Below are 18,912 nucleotides of genomic sequence, written 5' to 3' on the forward strand. Positions count from 1 at the left end.
ATGAAACTCTGGCAACTTACAGAGAGGGGCTCATGTAAGGAAGTTGCCAATTTTCAAGCCGTCTGTCAGCTTTTTCCACGCCTAAGCATCAGGTCTTCTTGTTCAAAAGCACAGCGGAGAGATTGTGCAAAAAGAATGAAGGAAAAGTGATTCCAAGGAGGAAGAGGGAGCCTACGCTTACACCGCCCCATCCACCCACACACACACACACACACACACATGCATACAACACACATGCCTTTTCTATACATACATAACCAAAGGCAGTTACTTTTTAATATTTAATCATGTCACTGGTGCATGGAAAGAAACTGCTGTTGTGTTTAGGTCACTTTTATTTAATTTTTTGGACAAAACACGCCATAAATGTAATGAATTTGGTGATTTAGACGAGGAGGCTGCATGGCTTAATCGCTTTTCTGTTTATTTTAATTTTGGACCGCGTTCTCTTTGTCAATTTAGTCCGAACACTGTCCCTTTGGAGTGCAGCGAGTGGAGATGAATGCTGAGATGGATGTGAGGATTTTCATTTGAATGGAAGCCAGCTGAGCAGCGCCAAAACCAAGTCTGCACACGGAAAGCACTGGCAAATAAATGCTCCTCCAGAGCTGCATATATCTTGGATCTAAGAGTCATGTTTTTCCGCTGCCATTTTGTCCTTAACCTCCATCTTCATCAGATACAGAATCAAGTTGGACTCGGATGAGGCGCAGTATGGGGGTCACGGACGGCTGGAGCACAACACCGAGTTCTTCACGGAACCGCAGCCCTTCCACGGTCGCTCCCACTCCATGAAGGTACATTTTTTCCACACTTTTTCCACACTATAGGTCATATTTTCACGCAGGTCAGAAAGTCCTTAATATGGGATATATTGTACTGTGACAACTGTAACAATCAAGTTAAATCTGGGTCTTGAATTTAGTCTCAGGATCACTTTTCTGACCTGTTAGACTTGTCCTCACCTCAGACTTGTCTTGGTATCTATTTGAGATATATACTCAGTTTTTTTTTTTCCTGCCTGTCCAAGATTTTAAGATAAATTTTCTGTCTTCCCGGTCCAGCTGTGTTTATTTTCTCCCCTAACAATTAAAGCGATTTCACCTAGAGTAAAGGATGTAATGGTTCTCAGGCTTCTTCATATTGATTACTGAAATTCCTGGGCAGTTTGATGTTGGAGGATCGCCCAGAGTGCAGAGCTCTGGCAGATCAGCCTACATCTCTGTTAGCACTTAAAAAAAAAAAAAAAAAAAAAAAAAAAAAAAAAAAAAAAACTCCTGAAGCTTCATCTTTAGATTTGGAGCAGCATGTGCACTGTTGATTGGTCTTTGGTCTTAAAGTCACAATGACATGAAAGAATGACTTACACAATATTCACATATTTAATAATCAATGCCAAAGAATTCACTAGATTTAGATTTGTTAATGCCATTATTTCTATAACTTGGGAAACAGTTTATCTGTCATGGTGACGTAATGCTTAGGTGACATAGAAACATGAACACAAATTTCATCCAATAAAAACACACGCATTTCCTTTCTCTGCCTAAGTGATCACCAGTGATGGGAGTAACGGCGTTACAAAGAAACGGCGTTACTAACGGCGTTACTTTTATCAGTAACGAGTAATCAAAGAAATTACTGTTTTCCCCGTTACAGCGCCGTTACCGTTACTGACAATAAAATGCGCCGTTACTTACTACTAATAATTATTATTATTTTATTATCCTATTCAAAAAATGTGCGTCTTGTGGAGAAAAAGCGGTGTGTCAATTTTCAAACCGGTCGGACTTTGCGGTTTTTTGTAACTTATCAACATGCATGAAGAATGACTGAGCACAAATTACAAGAAGCACATGTATTCCCCGACGGCAGAGCGGATAGTATCTCCGCCTGCCATACAGAAGACCGGGGGTTCAATTCCCCATCTGAACAAGCTGGCATCACTTCTTTAAACTGTAATGTATTACTTTTTCAAAGTAACGTTCCCAACAATGACAATGATAGATGAAATTTGACAGCAATGTCCACACTGCAACAGCAACGCAAAAATATGTGCATTAATAAGAGGATTTAAGAAAAGAAAAAAAGTAATCATAAAAATTACTTTCCCCAGTAACTGAATTACTCTTCTGCAGCAGTAATTGAGTAGTAATCAAAATTACTTTTTTACAGAAGTAATTAGTAATTGTAACTTATTAGTTTTGTGAGTAATTGGTCCCAACACTGCTTATCACCCGTTGGTTTCGAAAGATGCTTCTCCCTGCTTAGCCTCACTCCAGCAGGCTGTTTCAATACGGGAAATATGTTCAATCAAGCAAGCAAGAGGCTCTCGAAATGCCATCAAAGATGGTCAATAAAACAAAAAGATAGTGGACTCTGTGCCGCGAGGGTGCAGTTTAGGCGTTCATGGTTATTGGCATCAGAGGGAAAGAGTGAGAACCTTAACCGAACCGGTGGAGATATTTTCTGTCAGCAACATCTGGACAACACGAGCCGAGTTTTCCAAAAAGCTGAGCGTGTTGCACCTATGCTGAAAAACATCAGCACAAAAAAAAAAAAAAAAAAAACTTTAGGTGAAAAAAAAGACTGGCAGCTCATTTGAGATTATTCACATTTGAGAGAAGTTAAACTTAAACTGATGTCCTACTGTTTTTTCTAAGCAAGGATAAAGAATCCAACAGCACTCAGGTGAGAAAGCCCAAGCAATTTATTGATGAAACCAACATATATATATATATATATATATATATATATATATATAATTTTAGCACAGTTGAGATTAAAGCAGCTTAATTTAAAAGAAATAATGTTACACGGTACCGCCGCTGTGGACATTTTTAAATTTCATTGATCTGAGTGGAGCCGGGTGGTGTTTAATTCACTGGTTCAGAACAAAAGTAGATGTGGAGTTGCTGAGAAACTCTGTTAGTTTCATGGAAACAGAAACCTCTCCCGGGTTTCTGCTGTCAAGGAGGTGAGTCGCTGATTACCAACATGCAGTTTTAGGAGTAACCATCCCATTTTCTTTGTTTTTATCCACCATTTTTGATATTGTTTCACTGCGAGTTTAGATAGAATACAGTGTTGTTGTTGTCTTAACCCCCTCAGGACCTGACTATTGACTAAATTTCACTGTTTGGATTCACTCAGACTTGACTCGACTGTGGTGGCCTTCGCTACGGCCATGCTTCCGGCAATTATGAGATATCATGAAACAGCAGCCTCTGTGTTCATATTTTCTGTATTTATTGTGTTTCCAGCTTGATCTCGCAATGCATTTTACCAAGCCAGGACGGGTGTGCAGTGACAGAGTCTTCTAGGCCGCGCTAATGGAGCGTTGTCGTGAACGAGGGCTGCGAAAGCTGGCGTGAAGCCACCAGCTCCCTGGTCTGGGCCTCTCAGCTTAACCACTGCTCTATAATTTATTGTCTTCCTCATTAATATTATTAGCATTTAATGCCGCGTCAAGAAAATGATCAAATATGGGTGCATTCAGAAAGGCTAGCTCTGCCTATCAGGGGACGATATCCGTTGTTTGTGGTTCCTCCGCAGAGCATAAGGCTGTGTTTGTGAATATAATATTTGGCATCTGCGTTTTACTCTGCTCAAGCTGGCTGTTATCCCGGAGTCATTGAGAGTTAGGTGAATCTGATATCTACAGCACTTTCAGATTCTCCAGCAAACAATGTGCATTATTCATGGTGTTAGAACTTACCTTTTCATGTGTATGCCTCTTAAACTTGCACGGCTTCACAGAGGGGAGAAAAATATCTGGGAGACTGAAACCATTGGGCTCCCATCATGGAAATTGCTTAAGGCTAATAGCATGAAATAGGTCGGTCCTTGAAATATAGAAAGAAACATTGATATGCATTTTAAGTAGACTGCTCGGGGATCTTCCCCGTGTTTGCCTCCTTTTTTCCTGGTGTGATTTTTTTTTTTTTTCTTGATGAAAATGCTGAAAGGCAATAAGATGTTTATGAATAAGGTCAGGGATGAATTAGTAAGGATCAGCACAGATACCCGAGCACTTCAACTCAAACTCAGTTGATTGCATGTGTTAGATCTTATGTTAATGAATCTAATTAATGTGTGAGGACAGTGATATTTGTCAAGTGTTTCACAGAGTCATGATCTCCCAACGTTTTTTTTTTTTTTTTTTTTTTTCCCCCCTTCAGTTTATTCAGTAAAATAATAAATATCTGAAGGGAGTGTGCTTTAGCTGCTTTAGTTTGTACCAGAATTGACACAGCACCTGATGAGGTGTTTGTTTATCTGAACTTAGCTTGAACCTCCTCAGATCAATACGGAAAGTGTTGAGGTTAATGAAAAGAGGATGTCTCTCCATATTCAGCGTTAGGATCTTTGATGGATCCGAAACGCTTTTTACCCTCACACCGCTATTAGGAGCATCAGTTCAGCATTATTTAAGATTCTGCCTACCCCGGTTAAAAAGCATCTTCCTCTCCTATGCAGACAGTGATTCTCCACCATATTAGCTCAGGTTTCATCAGTTAAGGGCTGAAATTCCACATTCTCTTAAATCTTTTCTAACTCTTTTTATTAATTCAAACACCACTACTTCACCCGCGTCCCTCTTGGCCAAAATATGAAGTTTAGTTAACAAGTCATCTGCTAATGTTGGCACCATCGGGGATTCGTGGGAAATGAAAGGCAGGGAAGAGGGATGGATCTGACAGGGAGGGAGGGAGGAAGGAAACAGAGGGTGGGGATGCACCACTCAGCACATCTCTCTTTTTTGGGGGGCTGCCTCGCAGAGATTGCACAGTGAGGCTGCGGTCTTGCACGGAGCTTTCTCTCCTCCTCCTCCAGCCTACCTGGATATAACAGGAATAATCAAGACAAGAGCCTCTGCGGGGGCTGCGAAACGGTGCCCACTACATCCATGATTTATTTAGCAACTGTTGCTTTCAAAGGCCGCGCAAACTTCTTCTCCTCCGTCTTTTTAATGGGTCAGTGCTGCTACCTCCGCATGAGGCGATGATAAAACCCTCACGTCCCTTAGGAAGTCATCACTCGCCAGATTGAGAATGCACTTAATGGGATAAACCCCAGAGGGACCGGGGGGCATCCTGGTGGCTCAGACGGAAAAAGGGGGCATACTGGGTAACTATTTAAAAAAAAAAAAAAAAAGAAGCTCGAAATGTGAAATTACTATTTCAACTTTGAGCTGTCAATGTGAAAGCTGTTCAGTCAGGACGTCTCGCATACATAGGAAATGTGTTTATTAAATGATGAGGATTTGACTTTGGTGGACTAGATCTGCTTTTATGTGCGCCGCTTTTATGTTGGTTTCGTAAAATCGCATAGATCGATTTCATAGGGATAAACACGGTCCCCCGTAGCACATAAAAACAGATCTAAGCAGGGGGAGGCCGGGGGTTGTGGGGGGGTTCGAGAGGCAGCGTGTCAAGGTAAGATGACGTGTCATTTAAAAGGCTTTGAAGGCGGGGCGTGAGAAGATGATTGGTTGACTCTGAAAAGCGCAGCCGTCAGGACGCCGATCAGCTGGCGGCACCTGAAGAGCCTCCTGACTGAGCCGGCTTTGCCAATTTGTTAATAAAATATTATGGATTAATTTCCATGGATTGGGTGTGTATAGGAAGGCTCGCCCTGCATCAGTGCCTTTAATTATCAAGTCGGAGTTCAAATTTCCCACTATAAACCATCTCCAGAATTCCTTTCAATATACTTAGTAATTCTCTCATATTAAGTTAACTAAGATGATTTTTTTTTTTTTTTAATTTAAATTTTTATTATTTCAAGAACATTCAGCATATTTGGTTATTCTGATCATTCACAGCCAAGGCAATTGAGTCATCCAGATTTTTTTGCAGTTGCGAAGGGAAACGCAGGGACTTAAAATTAAAATCTTGATATTGCATTTAAAATGAGCAACAAGAGACTAATCCTGATCATAGGAAGGAAAAAAAAACAGGTACAAAGCTTCAGGTTTTGTTTTTTTTTTTCCCTAACTAGCAAGACTACAGTCACAAACAAAATGTCCCATGTATTTGTATAACATATATAGACATATATATATTTTTTTAGACCTGATCATTTTTGGGGAATTTTTGAGCAGTTGAAATGTGTTTATGTGGTTCCAGGCAATAACCACTGCCGCCTGTTAAATGACAATATTGCATCTAATAAAGGAATAGAAAATTTTGTGTGATGCATAATATTTGCTGGTTCTGTTATATAATATATGTCCCACTAAAACAAGCACGTTTTATTTGTGTGATAAATCAGTGCAGCAACACGTGGCCTGTACTATATCACTGACCTGTTGACGTTAAAGATTATTAATTAAATAGCAAATTATTTATCCGCCTCGCATAACTTTGACACCATTTGAATTATTAATTTTCTTTTCTCACTGGATTTTAAACAGTAGCAATTCCACTTGAAGGCATTTACCATTAGAGACTGGGAATATAAGGATGATGGTTACTCTTGTTTTGCTAATCAATAATATTATTGCTAGTCATTATCGAATATTAATCAGTACTATTAATGCAAGGACTATTTTCTGTGTGAAATGAATGGACCAGCTCATCCTTTTTTCCCCCCCTTGCTATTCAGTGGCTAATTGCTAATTCACAGTTACTTTTTTTAACAAGGTTCAAATAGTTACTTTTAAAAATTGGATTTGTTTCTAATGACTAAACAAAAACAAAAAAAAGCACCTGCGCTCATTTTATTTTACCTCTCATAATGTGAGGAGAGTGAGTGTTTGAACAGCTTGCCATCAAATCAAATCAAAAAGATTAAAAATACACTCCTCTTTCCATGCAAATAAAAAAAAAAAAAAAAAAAAAAATGATTATCTCGCCAACATGTTGCGGCTAAACCTTCATCTGAGTGAATTGACAGCCTGCCATACTCAGCAGGGCATTTCATAAGAATCTCGCACATCAAGAGCGAGTGTACTGCTGTTGAAGGCTCCCAGTTTATTCATTTCACAGAACAAAAACTTTCTTAATGTACAAAAAAAAAAATGTGATTCCCTAAATGATCAAAATTGGGCACGTTAGGTTCATCTGTCATGGTATTTGTGGCATTTGTTTAAGTCTTATCGGAGCGCTGGGATGTCAACAAAATAAAGTTGAGCAACACTGATGAATAATTAGCTGCTCCAGAGCCTTTTGATAAACTTTGCGCGCATCAAAGGCAGCTGTCTCCTTTGACAGTTTCACAAAAAGAAATTAAGTTGAAGTGAGGAAGAAAAAGGAAAGCAAGGGGAACGTAGCGGGCTAGTGGCAAATGATCAAAAGAGGTATATTTCCATCATCAACATCTAAGGCCCACTCTTGAACTGTGAACTAACAGAGGAGCGCACTGTGAGAGGACGCTCCTCCAGCTTTGTTGTTCACACACACACACACACACACACACACAAACAAAAAATCATGCACATGCACATATTGAATGCCCTCTGGATTATCTCACACTCACGTTCCTTTGTGAAGCACACATCAATCAATTACATTTAACATTCACATTGTAAAGGTCTTATATATTTATGTGCATGAGTATTCAATTAAATGTGTGAAATGTGTGCTTGATATACGATGTGTGTGAACAATTCATGTGTGTGTGTAACAATAGCATGCTGTGTGTAATAAAATTAGCTCCACCTACTGTACTCGTGTGCTTTTAGAAACAAATTGGTCTCGGTCTTGGCCTGCAGTACAGTACCGCATCTGCAGAGCCGCCTCGCCGAGACTCGATACTTGTTAAGTGAGCAGCAGAGCCAAACGCAGGCATGTCTGGAGACTCCGAGTGCACAGATAGCCGGGCTGTGCTCCCGCCAGCAGCCGGGGTCAGGAGACAGCCAGAGACCCAGTGGAAAGAGCCTTCTTCATGATATATTCCTGTGAAGCCTCTCATGAAACCTTTATCAGCGCGTTTGATCACTGATCAGATTGAGTAATAGCCCGAAGGCTGGACTCTTCTCGGAGTGACTAGAAACCCCCCCCCCCGAACTCTCAAGCATATAGAGACGACGATGTAGAGAGACCGTCCGCAAGACACACGATGCAAAAAAAAAAAAGAAAAAAAAAAGGGCTTGGACTGATTGTTTTGGGTTGTAATTTTTTGCTTCCTCCTCGTCAGACACACTGAACAGAGCTTCTGATTTGCAAAGGCTCTATGATAACTTGTTAACTCGGATCTCGATGTGGCTTCGGGGGGGGGGGGGGGGGGGGTCTGCTAGTGAGCTGGTAAACACCCACTCCTAATGACTCATCAGGAGCCAGCAGCGCAGGCTTTATTGGGCATCGTGAAAGAAATATCACAGAGAAAGCCAAGCAGATGCTCAGTGATCAGGGGCTGCTTTTCTCACGCCACGCTCACAAACAACTCGGCATTCGAATGTGCGTCCGGTGTTAGGTCCGAGGTATACGGCGTGATACGAATCAAGCTGTTCGTTCGGTTTCCGTTGGAGAGAGAAAGAGCACTGGACAAAAAGTTTGATGTTAGTGTAATGCTGCCCTTCCAACGCTGCCTAATTTCACTTGTAGGTGTGAGTAGGTAGCTGGCTCTGTAAGTGTACAGGGGGTGGACAAAATAAATGGAAATGACTAACTTATAACTGAATCCCAAAAACAAAAACAGCAGTGCAGGTCTGACGTGAAGCTGAATGCCAGTAAGCTGTATGTCTAAGCTGCAAATGGATTTCTCAAAGCAGCATGAGAAGAAATTAGCAGAGATCTGAAGAGGGTAAATACTCATTATCTGTCATAAAGGTCTGAAATCATTTTTAAAAAGAAAAAGCCAGGATAACAGTTTGGGAAAACGACGAGAGCGTATGCCGAATTCACTGCAAAAACGCAAAATCTTACCAAGATTATTTGTCTTATTTCTAGTCAAAATATCTCATTACCCTTAAAATAAGACATGATCACCTCGGAAGTAAATTGTTTTTAGACAATCTTCCGAAAATTTGCTTGTTTCATTGGCAAAATTTTCCAGTGGAAAAAATGAAAATTCACTTGAAATAATTAAAAATTAGCTAGAAACAAGAAACAAATTTTGACGATGAAACAAGCAAATTTTCACTTGTTTCAAGCAAATTTTCACTTGAAACAAGAGACAATTGTCTAAAAACAAGTTACTTCTGAGCTGATCATGTCTTATTTTAAGTGTAATGAGATATTTTGACTAGTAATAAGACATTTTTGACTTGAAATAAGACAAATAATCTTGGTAAGATTTTGAGTTTTTGCAGTGAACAGAGCGACTGCCTCAGCAAAGTGCAAGTAAATGCAAGTGGAAGCTTATCGACAGAGACAGAAACACCACGAAACTACAGAGTCGGACATTACGAGTGTTCAGGACTCAATTAGAAGCTCCTCTGTGGCCTTACTCCTCATCAGATACTGAAGACTCTTTTTTTTGTGTATAAATATATATATATATATATATATATAAATCCTGCCTGTGTGTGGAGGTGTAGTTTTTTTATTGCGTCTCCGTGTTAGTGAGCGGCTGATGAGAATATGAGCCGCTGATTGCATTGCTAACAGTTGGGACCGTCTTCGGCTCTTTGTTCGCAGATTGATTTAGAATTTGTCACTATTGCTATTCATTTGTTAGAAATAAAAGCTGTTGACATATTCCAGGTTAGGCACAGTGGTAGCTTTTGTCTAAACAGGTGCGATGATTCATTCTGCCTCTCTGTCGCTCTGTGGTGCTGCTGCATGGAGACTCTCCCACTGTGACTGTTTAATTAGTCACCAATGTCTGTGTCAGTGTTTCAGCACCGGGCTGCTCGACTCCCTCGGTGACAAACTGTTGCCAAAGAAACACATCCACAGTAAGCACAGATCCGCGGATGCCGAGGGGCGGCTTGAAGAGTTCAGGGGGTGATTGAATTGTTTACAGCTCTGCTCTCTTTTTCAGCGTTCTGTTGGGAAATATAGCATCATTTATGTCTGGTTGGCTTTTCCTTTGGCATAAACCTGAGATGAGTAATGGCGCACAGTGGCTCCTTGCCTCCAAACTATTCAGCGCGCCGTGAATATAAAACGACTGATCAAAGACTTGATTAGACACATAGCACCAAACTAACACCCGCACTAAAAATGCTTTGTACTGTATGTGAGAAAATCTGACATCTCCAGACTCAATTTTCTTGATTTTTTTTTTTTTTCCCCTGTTTTTCTCTAACATATGTTTTTCCTTGAGTCCACCAAACCTCAGAAGTTTCCCGTAGCTCTGCTCAAACACACACACACACCGGCAGTCGCAGTTTTCTCAAAGGTCCAAATTTAGGCTTGATGCCGAGCCAATATTCAGAAATGATGAACCACAGAATGATTCATTGATCAGAGAGTTTAGAATTGAGTTTTTTTCTTCTCCACTTGAGGCAGGATTGCTCAGTCGGGGAGCGTTCACGTGAATGCACCACCTTCGGCTGCAGCGAAATGATATGAATTTGAGGCGGATTAAGTCACTGATAAAGAAATTTGCAGCGCCGACTGTGCCAGCGTGCTTATTTTAAATAGCTCAAAGCTGCAAAAGAAGCGCGAGACCTCCCGCTAAAAGACAGAATTTTTCATCAATCATGACGTCTCTCATTACGGCAGATGAGCTACCTTCAGTGGCACCCGGAGGTCTCACTGTAGCTGCAACACGATCCGGCTTTGGCTTTGATTATAACACTTACCTTGACGATCCTCCTCCAGCAAGGCAAAGGTGTTTGTGTACAGTCTCCTTTGAAGAGCTTTTCTTTCTCCGCTCAGATCTAAGTACACCACGCATCTCCATTAAAATACACCCTCCCCCACCTCGTACACCCTCCTCCCTCTTCCTGTCTTCAGCTGCATTTGTGCTATTTAGTCAGCGTTGATTGCGAGAAGCGCTCGTGTCACCTAGGGACCACCGGCGGCCCGATGTATCACCTCTTAAAAGGATAAACCCGAAGATTCAATAATCTCCAAAACCTGTGACAGTCTCTTCTCTTGAACACCATCAGTCTTCTATTGTCTTCTCACTCATCTGCCTTCTCTCTCTGTCTTCCTCTCTCTCTCTCTCTCTCTCTCTCTCTCTCTCTCTCTCTCCCAGGTCTACATCCCCTGCAGAACAGCTATTGTCCTGGCCAACGAGGAGATAGATTACTGTTATTAGGGCGCCGACCGTCTCCACAGAGACCAGGATCGGGAATGGATTCCAACCTCAGCCTGAGTGTTAACAATCACATTCATCTTTAAGTGTCAACCTTGCACATCAACCAAACCCACTTTTTTTGTGTTTGAGTCTTTCCCTAAGTGAAAAAACATTGTGAGCTTCTGTGTGTTTTCAAACACCATCTGCACCCGTAGATGCCGTGTAACCCCATTCAGTGCAGATTGGTCCATTTGGGAAGAGTCCAACCTCGCCAGCAGCTAGATGCTAAAACTCAAAACCCTGCCGAGTCCATCCACCACTAGCCAGTGGCCATTTATAGGCTCTGTTGAATTTGGCGTGTGATCTGAAACACATGACTGGTAATTGTGGCAGAGGGAAGAGACACAACAACCACATGTTTCCGCCGATTCTCATATGATAAGGCTTAGAGAAAAGAATGAATCTTGCAGCGTTATTTATGTTGAAATACATTTTAATTTTAAATTTTATGAGTGATTTTTGTATTTAAGTTCTTCTAATACTGTGGTGTCTAAGACACCAAAGGAGGTACCGCACCACCAGCACTGCACTTGAAAATCAATACGTCCAGGTATTTAATGGCTTGCACACCATCATTATAAAATCATGTTGTGGGATATATTAAGTATACACATTGTAATTTGCACAAAGTAATAACCTGCTTTGAATTGTTATACTGTAATGGGTATCTAATACAGTTGTGGTGTAATATTTGAATTTATGCAGCTACCGGGAACATTTATGTAGTTATTCATGGCCCACTTATTAAGCCAGTGATTTGCAGCTAAAGCAATGTGATAAAATCACCTAATTTGGATTGTTCACCGTGTGTTGCATATGCACAGTACACTAGTAGCAATTTTGGCTGAGTGACACAGATGATGAGACTGAACGGCACAGATGAGCAGTCCTTTTTTCAATCTGGTCTTTATTGTCTTCATTCCTCTGTGCAAAAAGTATCGTGTAGCTTTCTCATAGTGTAGGTCGCACTATAATAGTTTGCACAGCCCAAAAAAAAAAAAAAAAAAAAAAAAAAAAAGTGCCATGAAGTTCACTAACAGAAGTTAATCGTTGGAGGGTTTTAGACACATTAGTCTGTCTGTGAGGAGATAGTCTCCAGAAGTCGAATGAATCTCTGCCTTTTTACGAGCACAACCGTCACAACTGATCATTTCATGTTATCCATATTCAGAGAAGTATGACTCACATATACCATGTTCATTAGGCGACATTCCCCTGGGTTTACTGTAACTGGCTGTGCTCTCTGGAGAGACAGATATAGCTGAAATTCACACAGCCGTCATCGAACAACCTGTGCCTCTTTCAGTTATCTTTGACTCAGTGACTTTTGTCACAAAAAACACATACACACACACACACACACACACGCAACTCTCATGATCACTCATCTAATCTTGACTGAACAGATTCAAAATTACAGCTGCTTTGCTTTCCCAATTTTACCCAAATTGTTTTGTGAGAAGGTTATTGAGTAGCTAAAATAAAAAAAAAATAAAAAATAAAAAAAGAGAGAGAGCCAAATGACTACCTAGGATTATCAGGTAGCATTGGGTTATGGTTACTATTTTACGACTGCTAAGCTCACTCAGGCAAAATGTACGGGTCATTAAAATGGTATTTTATATGACTTTGGTTTCATGTTTTTTCAGGTGATGTTTTGCAAATGACTGTGGTGGTGGGAGAGAAAAAATGCAATCTGTTTCAAGCCTTGACGCCTCTTGGTTTCCATCCTTAATCTAAAAACCCTTGTTGCAACATAAAATGGAAGTGCCATTGTTCACTGTTGCTATTGGAAAAGGTTCAGTATTCTGCACACGTTTTTATCAAAGTAATGTTGCTCTAAGTGAAAGACAAGAGCTGATTTTGGGCGTCTCACATAAAAACTAATACCTTGATTTACTGCCAAGGATGCTGTAATTTTGTGATCTAAACCTATCTGCATTAGCGCAGATTCTCAGCTATTTAAACCGGTGTATTGTAGCATATGGCAGGTTTTGATCTGCCTTCCCTGCAGCTGAAGAAAAATGCATTTATATTCAGCACCATCCTCCCGTGTTTAGCCAAAAGTATCGTGAGCACGTCATTTCTTTTTGTATAACACCGAAGCATTCAAAAATGCCTTTTTCCACCTCTCGAAAAAGCATAGAGAGGATCACTCTGCATAAATTTCAAGTAAGCCCAGTTGTGAGACTGAAGTGGAGTGTTTAATCATCCCTCTCATCTGACCCAATGTCATTGTCATTTTACCACTGCCAAAATGAATTGTCTGAATTTATTCTCAAAAGTAAAATTGATGTCTGATACACAGTAACTGTTGTGGCATATTTCTTTCATTATTACTAATGATAATAAAACAGTGTCTGTCTAGCCATATGAGAAATGTGGATAAACTGGATGTGCCGCCTGACTACTGATTCTGTCCTATCCCCCAGTTATGGAAATGTGGACTCTTGAGCATCCTTGAAAGCATATTGTGTGGGTACTCTTTCACCAAGTACTTGATACAAAAACTGTTGTTTTTGCTCTGATGGTCTGAGAGTTTGTTGTAATTTTAAATGCAATTTACAATTGTATCCTTACTGTCATTTCCATCTTCAGTGGGATGGAGTCTCCGCATAGGGAGGCGGCTTGCAACCCACAGGAACATAATTCTAAGTTGCCCGAAACATTCAATTTCTCACTGGCCGTTCATGCATCAAACTTTCCTTTTAACAACAGGGTCAAAATTAATACGGTTTGTTTTTTTATTAGTCAGTGAGTTGGTACATCAGATGTGCACCGGACCGATAAGTTCAGTTTCTTTCAGTACATTTCACGCTTCCATATCCCACTTCTTCCACTGAGAGACATGAGTATTAACAGCAAAAGTCAAAAGGTTGACGATGTAAGCATAAAGAGGCTGAACAAAATAAGTCAAACACAACAATATGTGAATATCAAGCACTTAGTAAGCCTTCAGCACAGCTTTAAACCTCGATATACTGCTACACAAGTCCTGAACTGTGTGTGGTGGGATAGTGGAGCATTACTAACAAAGAAAACCTCCAGTTATTTTGGAATAAAAGAAGTTGAGATCTACCATGCATTTAACACTCAGTAACTCCCCATCAAGGTTCACGGATGTGATCTGGTGGCAGGAAAAGCAATGGAAAGCTGCAATACAATACAGTGGGACTATGTAGATCAATCATGGGACCTAATGACTCCCCACAGCATGGGCGCCCATACTATTACAAATCTAACACCCTGTTTAATAGTTGGCAACAGACGTTGTTGGCTGAAATCATTCTTTGGCTTTCTCCAAACATAAACCCATCTGGGTGTGGGAAGAAGGTGAAAGACGATTCATCAGACCATACTTCTTTTCATTTCTCGGGGGTCCAGGTTTGGTGCCCCTTCTATCAAGTTCTGATTCTTTGTGCACTCGCCTTGGACACAAGCCCAGCCTTAGATACCAGTTTGGTGAGCTCACAATGTAGTTTTCACCGACAAGATGTTGATTCAGTTCTGTGGTCATTTTTTGAGACTGTTTTTAACAACTACCGCGTTTTGTGGGACCACAAAATGTAACGCCAAGCTTCTCACATGAGCGCCATGCCAGAGGAGATGCTCCGCTCCGTCTGATATTAGCTGCACCTCTCATACAAAGCGGGCCAGTTTGCACGGTTCAAATCTCCGGTAAAAGGAGGTGTGTCTGATGCTTTTTGATCCTCTCACTGATTCTTGGGAATTTGGATAAATCATGTCCCACTAAGAAAAATGCTATTTCTGCTGGAAATTAACAAATATATTCATTGAATAATATATTTACCACATGAAAGAGTACATCATAATATGTATTAAAAACTACAAACGATGAGTTTTGAACAATATTTACTATTATTTTGTGGTTGCTCAAAATGTGTCCCAGATATTCGTCACCACTGTCAGATATTTATTTAAAAAAATAATAATAAAAAAACTACAAGGTCAGTTACATTCCTGAGGAGCCCTTTTCAAACCTCCAGGTCTACTGCATGCTTCAAGACCACTCAGGCTCCTGGATCTCCTTTTCTCCTTTTCTATTCTCTCTTAAATCTCTTCATATTTTTGGACACTGCTACTGTCACAACCATAAATTGTCAACACCGCCACTTCTGTATAAAAAATATTAGATTAGATTATGGCATAAATGTATACTTTTTAAGAAGAGGTCTGATGGCTAATGTGAACAACTCATGCTGATCATGTGAAAGAGCAGGTTTTTGTCTCCACCGTCAGACGTCACCACCGTCAGGTTTTCTGTGTGACGGTGATGACTGAAGTCTGAAAAATGCTTATAACAGTGCTCAGGATTGTTATTTTTTGTAGTTGTATAGTTAAATAAAGTTGTTAAGCAAGAAGCCATTGACTTGAGTGGTATAAATTTTGGAAATGTATGTTTTAATGAGGCGACTGTCACCACCGTCAGATTAGTGTCACCACCGTCAGAGGCAGTTATATTGGCTTTAAATGAATATGCTTACAATATGTTTCTTTGGTGCTGTTGAGTTATTAAAGTAATAGTCTCTTGAATACAAAAATATGTTTTTCAAATTAAAAAAAAAAAAAAAAACATTACGGTGACGGTGTTGACAAAAACAAAGTAGCCTAATAACTGGAAAAACCTATTTTATGAAAAAAATGCAAAATGAGGAGGTTGCACCGGTACATTGCCTATAATGATATACCTTCAGATTTTGTAATTTAACACACTTTTTTTTTTTTCAAAATTAAAACCTGTTTTATCCAAATTCCCAAGAATCAGTGCTCTACTTGTAAAAATACTCTGGACACCAACACACACCAGACGGAAAGGGGCGTGCCTCTGTGTTCTCTCATTCAAGGGAGGGCTGAAGCATCCTGGCTCAGTTTTATGGGGAATGGTGACAAAATGGATGGACAGGACACTGAGACTGGGTTGTTCTCTCCAGTTTGTTCTGTGTCCTGAGGAATCTGACGGCATTTCGTGATTCGGTTCTGGAAAACAAGGGCATCAACCTCATGTCAGTGGGTGGTCCCATGACAGACGAGTGGAGGGTTCACCTGGATGTAATGGCACATATTTGGACCCGGTTCGGGACCGCAGAGGTGGACATGTTTGCCAATAGAGGCAACATGCACTGTCCACTGTGGGTCTCCCTGATGCTGCAAGACAATCCACCATTGGGATGGACACATTTTCACACACGCCATGCGAAAATGTGAAAATGTGTGCCTGGAAAGCTGCTTTATGCCTTTCCTCCCTTTCAGACTCATTCCCCCACTGTTGAAGGAGTGAGACAAGATCGTGCAGCACTCCTCTCTGAAGGCGCTGTCACTCAAGACAGCTGTGTTGTTTGACTCGACCTCAGCCAAGAGAGTGAGGGAGTTGAATGCCCTTTCGGTTCACCCCAGCTGCATGCTGCGTCATGGTGACCTAAGTGGTGCAAAGTAGGTTGAGGACAATACAGCTGAAAGCTTTTTGTCCTCCGTCCCATGTGGGAGACAGGGAGCCAAAATTGCATCTGCTACGCCGAGTACGAGCGTTAGCTGCACGGCCCCCATCCGACCCGCTGAACAGTTGTTTGCGTGCTATCGGGACGGTGTGGCTGGCAAAGCCCTATCCAAACGGCACCTTGCCAGATGGCTCTGTGAGTGCATCTTCCAAGCCTATAGGCAGGCGAGAAGAGACCCTTCCACTATGGTCTGTGCACAGTCTACACGCAGCGTAGCAGTGTCAGCAGCCATTTCCTGTGGATTGAGTGTTGAGGATACATGCACAGCATTTCTTGGTCCACACTCTGTCTCTTAAACATGACGGGCTCCTTTTCAGGGTCTTTGTGTGGCAACCCAGGTGAAAAAGCTATATAGTTGCTGGTGGTGATGGTTCAGTGAACATCATATGTGGCGTGGACGTTTAGACACGGATCCTTGATGCCGTTTCAGTAGTTTATTTTACTCAAAGGATAGCGGATTATTTTTTCTATACAGGAATTCAAATAAAGAAAACAAGTGTTACAATTTAGAATATCAAACAGATAATAAAAATAAAAACAGGATATTATTTGACTTACGTCATTAATGCATCCACCAACTGAATATTATCACTTCTTCGAGCTTAGGTATTGGTACTTGGTACTAAACAAGGAAACAATGTTGCTTTACCATAGATAATACATCACATGAATAATCAGAAAAGGGAAAAAGTCCATGAGCAACTCACATGAGGTCTCCTTTGTTCCCCTGGTGTGGAGGGAAAAAGGGGTTGTTGACCTGTGGGGAGGAGCTTTAAAACTTGTGGGCAGTGTCTACTGGTGATTGACATGTTTGTGATTTAACACCAGGTCTTGTGAAAAGGACGTGTGAGTGTCAGCTGTTTTTATTTCTGACCACCCTGGGCTTTATACATGTTACCTGCATTCCCTCAGTGCTACTTGATGACCCGGGGCAATGAGGTGGGCAGGATGTCTCTGGCCTGACCTTTGACCCCCGCAAGGTTAGGCCTGTCAATCCACCTAATCTCATATTACATGTTTCACTGGGATGGATTGGCCCCTTATTTTTCCTTCTAAAGTGGTCTAGTTTGGAAAAGTAAGAGGGCCACTGTGATTAACATGTGATTGGTCATAACCCAGTGAGACTGCATAAACCACACACACACACACTGATTGGCCAACTACGTCACTGTAAATTTCAACGAGCTAGTCTGTGTGTGTGATTGAAAGAGAGCTAAATCCACAGAGTCCAGCAGAGGGCTGCACCTGTGATTGTAGAACTGGGGTTACAAAATCACAACCTTCGTTTTGTTGTCAATGCACTTCCAAATAAACGTGGTAAATGTGGTCATTGTAAAACTTATCACTTACCACATTTTTTTTTCTGCTGCATGTCCTCCCATTGTATATTTGCAGTAAAGGTGCAGTTCACAAAATTGCCCAGGAAGTGTGCACCTGAGCCAAAAAAAAAAAAAAAAAAAAAAAAAAAAGCTGTCAGGACATCTGATGAAAATGAAATTATGCAGAACTGCTGACAGCTGATGAAGTGAAGAGAGGACCCCAAAGACTCAAACCTCAGCTGACAAAAATGTGTAATTTATCCGAGTTGGTCCAATAATAAGAAACATGTAGACTCAACCATCAAATTATGTGCTTATTCCTTTTTTTTTTTTTTGTCAGCTGAGTCGAGATGGTCCTCACTTAAATTGATTTTTGTTTTTGCAGCTTTGCAGAGTGCATCTTCAGCAGGTCTCTTGATAACATATTATGTTTAGGTGTGCACCATCTTATCTGTGACACCCTGGGTTTGGATTTGGGTGTGGACCTTTTGTCATATTATTAACTCCTTTTCTCTCCCACATCATTCCTGCCTATCTTCACTGTGAACGATCTATTAAAGGCAAAATTAATAAATTGACCCCACCTCCTGGCCTTTTTCCAAAGTGGTTCTCAATGATACGAGTGTTCTTATCCTAATAGCTTTTGAATGCCGTAAAATATGCGGCACATATTTCAAGTGTGTTGGTGAGACCACCTCAAGAGTGACTTTAAATCACAGTGTACACTCTGTGTATGGTAATCATCCTGCCTATTTCGTTTCCTATGGACCCACAAGGATACAAATGCCTGGAGGGAAGATGCCGGAGAATGCAGTATTGTCATAGACAGTCAGAATTGGGGGTATGACATGCACAAAGAGGATATTTTCAACGTTTGACCC

The 18,912-nt window shown here is 40.9% G+C and overlaps 1 protein-coding gene across 1 annotated transcript in view; it reads left to right on the plus strand.

Annotated features, from left to right (window-relative positions):
* Window positions 1–13,507, plus strand: part of LOC115370258 (1,4-alpha-glucan-branching enzyme-like) — a 94,466-nt gene extending 80,959 nt beyond the window's left edge. The window contains exons 15-16 of the mRNA XM_030067194.1: window positions 680–797; window positions 11,095–13,507. Coding sequence (XP_029923054.1) covers window positions 680–797; window positions 11,095–11,157 — 181 coding nt within the window. The 3' untranslated portion in view covers window positions 11,158–13,507. The remainder of the gene's footprint in view (window positions 1–679; window positions 798–11,094) is intronic.
* Window positions 13,508–18,912: the final 5,405 nt, after the last annotated feature.

The sequence above is a fragment of the Myripristis murdjan genome, chromosome 13 (assembly GCF_902150065.1).
Source record: "Myripristis murdjan chromosome 13, fMyrMur1.1, whole genome shotgun sequence".
Taxonomy (NCBI): Eukaryota; Metazoa; Chordata; class Actinopteri; order Holocentriformes; family Holocentridae; genus Myripristis; species Myripristis murdjan.